This window comes from Pteropus vampyrus, unplaced genomic scaffold (genome assembly GCF_000151845.1).
Source record: "Pteropus vampyrus isolate Shadow unplaced genomic scaffold, Pvam_2.0 Scaffold309, whole genome shotgun sequence".
NCBI lineage: Eukaryota > Metazoa > Chordata > Mammalia > Chiroptera > Pteropodidae > Pteropus > Pteropus vampyrus.
Genome location: NW_011889090.1, coordinates 162540 through 167222, shown reverse-complemented (window position 1 = coordinate 167222; position 4683 = coordinate 162540). Strand labels below are relative to the sequence as shown.

The 4683-nt window shown below is 66.5% G+C and overlaps 1 protein-coding gene across 1 annotated transcript in view; it reads left to right on the top strand.

The window, feature by feature from the left end:
* ACAP3 (ArfGAP with coiled-coil, ankyrin repeat and PH domains 3) overlaps positions 1–4683 on the top strand; it is a 13144-nt gene that overhangs the window by 4460 nt on the left and 4001 nt on the right. Inside the window, exons 8-21 of the mRNA XM_023521634.1 lie at positions 113–171; positions 772–955; positions 1442–1486; positions 1588–1683; positions 1758–1832; positions 2343–2354; positions 2962–3074; positions 3161–3212; positions 3426–3526; positions 3599–3710; positions 3956–4164; positions 4247–4316; positions 4405–4499; positions 4581–4680. Coding sequence (XP_023377402.1) covers positions 113–171; positions 772–955; positions 1442–1486; positions 1588–1683; positions 1758–1832; positions 2343–2354; positions 2962–3074; positions 3161–3212; positions 3426–3526; positions 3599–3710; positions 3956–4164; positions 4247–4316; positions 4405–4499; positions 4581–4680 — 1323 coding nt within the window. The remainder of the gene's footprint in view (positions 1–112; positions 172–771; positions 956–1441; positions 1487–1587; positions 1684–1757; positions 1833–2342; positions 2355–2961; positions 3075–3160; positions 3213–3425; positions 3527–3598; positions 3711–3955; positions 4165–4246; positions 4317–4404; positions 4500–4580; positions 4681–4683) is intronic.

Below are 4683 nucleotides of genomic sequence, written 5' to 3'. Positions count from 1 at the left end.
GGGGCCCAGGAAGGGCTGGGGGGCTTTCCCTTGTTCTCACCTGGGGGACCGGGGCCTGGCCTCGGGTGTGTGGGGACAGACTCGTGACACTCCGTTCTCCCTCGGCTCCCAGATCCTGTTTGACCAGGCACAGAGGTCCGTGCGGCAGCAGCTCCACAACTTCGTCAAAGAGTGAGTGGCCCAAGGCCCTCAGGCGAGGGAGGCCTGGCCATTCCCGGGGGAGCTAATGGTGACACCTGCACTGGAGTGGGTGCACGCACAGTGCTTGATCTCGTGGCCTAGGGCCTGCTTGGGAGGGGCCTTTGCCCAAGGCCTCAGGCTCTGGGGGCTCAGCAGGGCAAAGGCTGGAGGTGGGACAGGCTGGAGGGCCCCAGGAGAGGGGCGAGGGTTGTGGGAGGGGCTGAGGGCAGGGCGAAAGTCTCAGCTCCACACCTGCGTATGCAGTTGGGGTGTCCAGGAGACGCCCATGTGGTGTCACGTTGAGGTTAGGTACACACGTCTGGAGTCAGGGAGGAGGCTGGGTCACCCCAGGCTGGACCAGTCTTGGAGGTGAGGTGGTGAAGGGCAAGGGGAGGCCCTGGACCAGGGTAGGGGGTCTGGGCGGCGGGGGAGGCCCAGGTGGTGGCTGCAGGAGAGTGGGCAAGAAGGCCAGAGAGGGAGGCCACCCAGGAGCACGGAGCGTGGCCGGGAGCAGAGGGAGGGTGTTTCATGGGGGTGAGAGACCGCACGTCCGTCCTCCTGGGACCCCTGACCGACACTTGCCATCCCTAGGGACGTGCGTAAGTTCAAAGAGACTAAGAAGCAGTTCGACAAAGTGCGGGAGGACTTGGAGCTGTCCCTGGCGAGGAACGCCCAGGCCCCACGGCACCGGCCGCATGAGGTGGAGGAGGCCACAGGTGCCCTGACCGTCACCCGCAAGTGCTTCCGCCACCTGGCATTGGACTACGTGCTCCAGGTCAGCGCCCGGCGCCGAGTGTGGGTCCCAGGGGCTGTGGGGGGTCCTGAGGGCAGGTGGACTGGCGTGTGGGGGAGTCCTGAGGGCGGGTGGACCTGCCATCAAGAGGCGCCTCTGGCTCCAGAAAACCTGCACTGTCAGGTCTTGGGAAGTAACATGGTAGGGCAGGCAAAGCCCAGATGGGACGGGGCCCGCGGGGGCTGCAGGCCGCAGGGGCCGAGGCCCAGGATACCTGGCGGAGGGACTTCGAGGGACTCGGAGCAGGGATGGGAATGCCTAGCTTTGCCCCTGGGGAGGACGTGACGTCCCGACATGGGAAAGGACACCAGGCCTGTGAGAGGAGGGGCCGGGCACAAGTGCAGGGAGCTGAAGACGAGCAGGGGGTCTCAGGGAACCACAGCAGCCGGAGTGGACTCTGCGGCAAGGTACAGGCCACAGGCTACCTCGGCCCTGACATCCTTTGCCTGCTCACTTCTCCCCTGGCAGATCAACGTCCTGCAGGCCAAGAAGAAGTTTGAGATCTTGGATTCTGTGAGTGCCTGGTGAGGGCAGGCGGGGCTTGTCCTGGAGCACAGGCGTGTGCTGGGTGTGGGCACACAGGAGGGGCCTGTCTCACCTGTGCCACCCTGCAGATGCTGTCTTTCATGCACGCCCAGTACAGCTTCTTCCAGCAGGGCTACAGCCTGCTGCACCAGCTGGACCCCTACATGAAGAAGCTGGCAGCCGAGGTGAGCCTGGGGGGCAGGGTGGGACCGGGGCCTGGGTTCAGGGGGTCCCTTTACTTCCTCGATGCTCCCCACAGCTGGACCAGCTGGTGATCGACTCCGCAGTGGAGAAGCGGGAGATGGAGCACAGGCACGCGGCCATCCAGCAGCGGGTGAGGCCTGCAGCCTGACCCACGCGCGTGCGCAGGACCCCGAGAGGCCACTGCCCCGAAGCCTCTCCATACTGCTGCCTGAGGAGGCCCCCCGTGCACTCACACTATGTCCCTTTCCCCAGGCCTGCCCCCTCCGCAGGGGTCCCCCTCCTCAGGGGACTCGCCACTATGGAGAAAGAGGGGTGGCTCTGTGGTCACTTAGAGGCCAGGACTGGGTGGGCAGGGGGCCAGCCCCTCAGCTCACAGATGCTGGGGCTGCAGCTGGGACCCGGATCCCCTTCCTTCAAGGCCAGGGGTAGCCTGTGGGGCCTCAGTCCTTGGCTCCTACTCGGGCCTCATCACTTACTGCCAGACGGTTGCCCCCACATTGCCCGGGGCGGGGGTGGGCTGCAGGCAGGAGCTGCCATTTCAGGATCACTGAGCGGGGATGGGTGCAGGGTGGGAGGCAGAGCTGTCACTCACTGGTGCTGTCTCCCTTCTCCCCCTCCTCCTGCTCTGCCTACCCCACAGACGCTGCTGCAGGTGAGTGGGCGTCCACTCGGGGGGGGAGGAGTGGAGGGAGGACGACCAGGCGGGGCTGCCGCCCTCCCGCCCTGCACGCTTCAGCACCAAGGACACCTCTGCAGCCTCAGAGCTCCCCAGGCGTCTGTGGGCACTTCGCTGCGAGCCTGGCGGCTGGCACTGGCAAGGGCATAGGCTGAGCCGGGACGCGCCCCCGTGGGAGCAGCAGCAGCTGTCCCTTCCTGCCCCCTCTCAGCCAGGGGAGCAGGTGGCTAGGCCTCCTCTCCCACCGCCGGACACACAGGACAGCACTCAGTGTCTCCCCGGCTGCCTGAATGGAGCTCTGTCAGGCCAGCGGAGCAGACCCAGCTGGCGACGTGAATGGGGCACTCACGGTGGGGGGAGGCAGCTTCCTTCCTGACCCCAGAGCCTGCCAGCCCTATGAGGCTGAGGCGGGTGCTGGGGCTCTTGGGCCCAGGGGTTTGGGACAGGGGCCTTGCTCAGGTCAGGAAGTGGCTGGGAAGAGCACTGCCCTTGTCCACCTGGCCTTTGATGGAGCCTGGGAGGGCACAGTGTCCTCACAGCCGGGGGCGGGCACTCACTGGGGCCCGGCTCCGACTGCCCCCAGGACTTCTCCTATGATGAGCCCAAAGCAGAGTTTGACGTGGATGCGCCCAGTGGTGTGGTGATGGAGGGCTACCTCTTTAAGAGGGCCAGCAACGCCTTCAAGACGTGGAACCGGTGAGGGAGGGCCTTTCCCCGGGGGACAATGGGGCAGACGGAGGCCGGCCCTGCCTGACCCTGTCCTGACCCATCCACCTGCCCAGGCGCTGGTTCTCCATCCAGAACAGTCAGCTGGTCTACCAGAAGAAGCTGAAGGTGCGCTGCAGGACCCCCTGCACTTGGGCCCTGGGCTGGGCTGGGCTGATCGGCGGGGTTCACATAGGACCAAGGACACTGCCGGGCACCAAAGCCAAAGCATCAGGGGACAGAGAGCACTTGGGTCTCAGACAGTCCGTGTCTCTGAGGCGGAGCATTCGGCGGTTGGTCAGGGCTGGGCGCCAGTGTGAGGGCCACGTGTGCCACCTGCAGGACGTGCTGACCGTGGTGGTGGACGACCTCCGCCTGTGCTCCGTGAAGCCGTGCGAGGACATCGAGCGGAGGTTCTGCTTCGAAGTCGTGTCGCCCACCAAGTGAGGAGGCGCAGCCCTGGGGGGCTGGGGAGGGGGTGCCTGCTGCTCGGCCTGATGGGTCCCTTTGCCCAGGAGCTGCATGCTGCAGGCTGACTCAGAGAAGCTGCGGCAGGCCTGGGTCCACGCTGTGCAAGCCAGCATCGCCTCCGCCTACCGGGAGAGCCCAGACAGCTGCTACGGCGAGGTGTGGCCCTCCCAGCACCCTCCACACGTGTGCACGCGGCCCCCACAGGCTGCGTGCGAGTGTGTGTGTGCATGTGCATGTGTGCGTGCTGTGTGCGTGAGTTTGCGTGCACACACACGTGTGCGGGCTTTGCTTCAGGGGCCCTTGCCTGAGCTGGCATCTCTGGCTGGGAGGAGGGGGGTACCTGCTGGGGAAACCAAGGCTGGAGCTCCCCTAGGGCTGAGTGGCCCTCGCACCGTCCCCAGAGGCTGGACCGCACAGCGTCCCCATCCACAAGCAGCATCGACTCCGCCACGGACTTTCGGGAGCGTGGCGCCAAGGGCGAGAGCGCCCTGCAGCGCATGCAGAGTGTGGCTGGCAACGGCCAGTGTGGCGACTGTGGCCAGCCAGACCCCCGCTGGGCCAGCATCAACCTGGGCGTGCTGCTCTGCATCGAGTGCTCAGGCATCCACAGGTAGGCCCACCAGGCAGCTGGGCTGGGGTGCTGGGACTGAGCCCTGCCCCCACTCACCCCTGCCTGCCCGCTTCCGGTCCAGGAGCCTGGGTGTCCACTGCTCCAAGGTGCGGTCGCTGACGCTGGACTCGTGGGAGCCAGAGCTGCTGAAGGTGTGTGGGGCCATCGCAGGCCTGTGCGGGGCGGTCAGGTTGGGGTCTGTGAGCTGCGGCTGAGGCCTGCACACCTGTCTCCTGCTAGCTGATGTGCGAGCTCGGGAACAGCACCATGAACCAGATCTATGAGGCCCAGTGTGAGGGGCCGGGCAGCAGGAAGCCCACGGCCAGCAGCCCCAGGTGAGGTGGGGGCAGCGTGGGCAGGGGCAGGGGCACGGAGCCGCAGCCGTGAGTGCGGCCTCATGTACACCCCTGGTCCAGGCAGGACAAGGAGGCCTGGATCAAGGACAAGTATGTAGAAAAGAAGTTCCTGCGGAAGCCGCCCCTGGCACCGGCCCGGGAGGCCCCACGGCGCTGGCGGGCG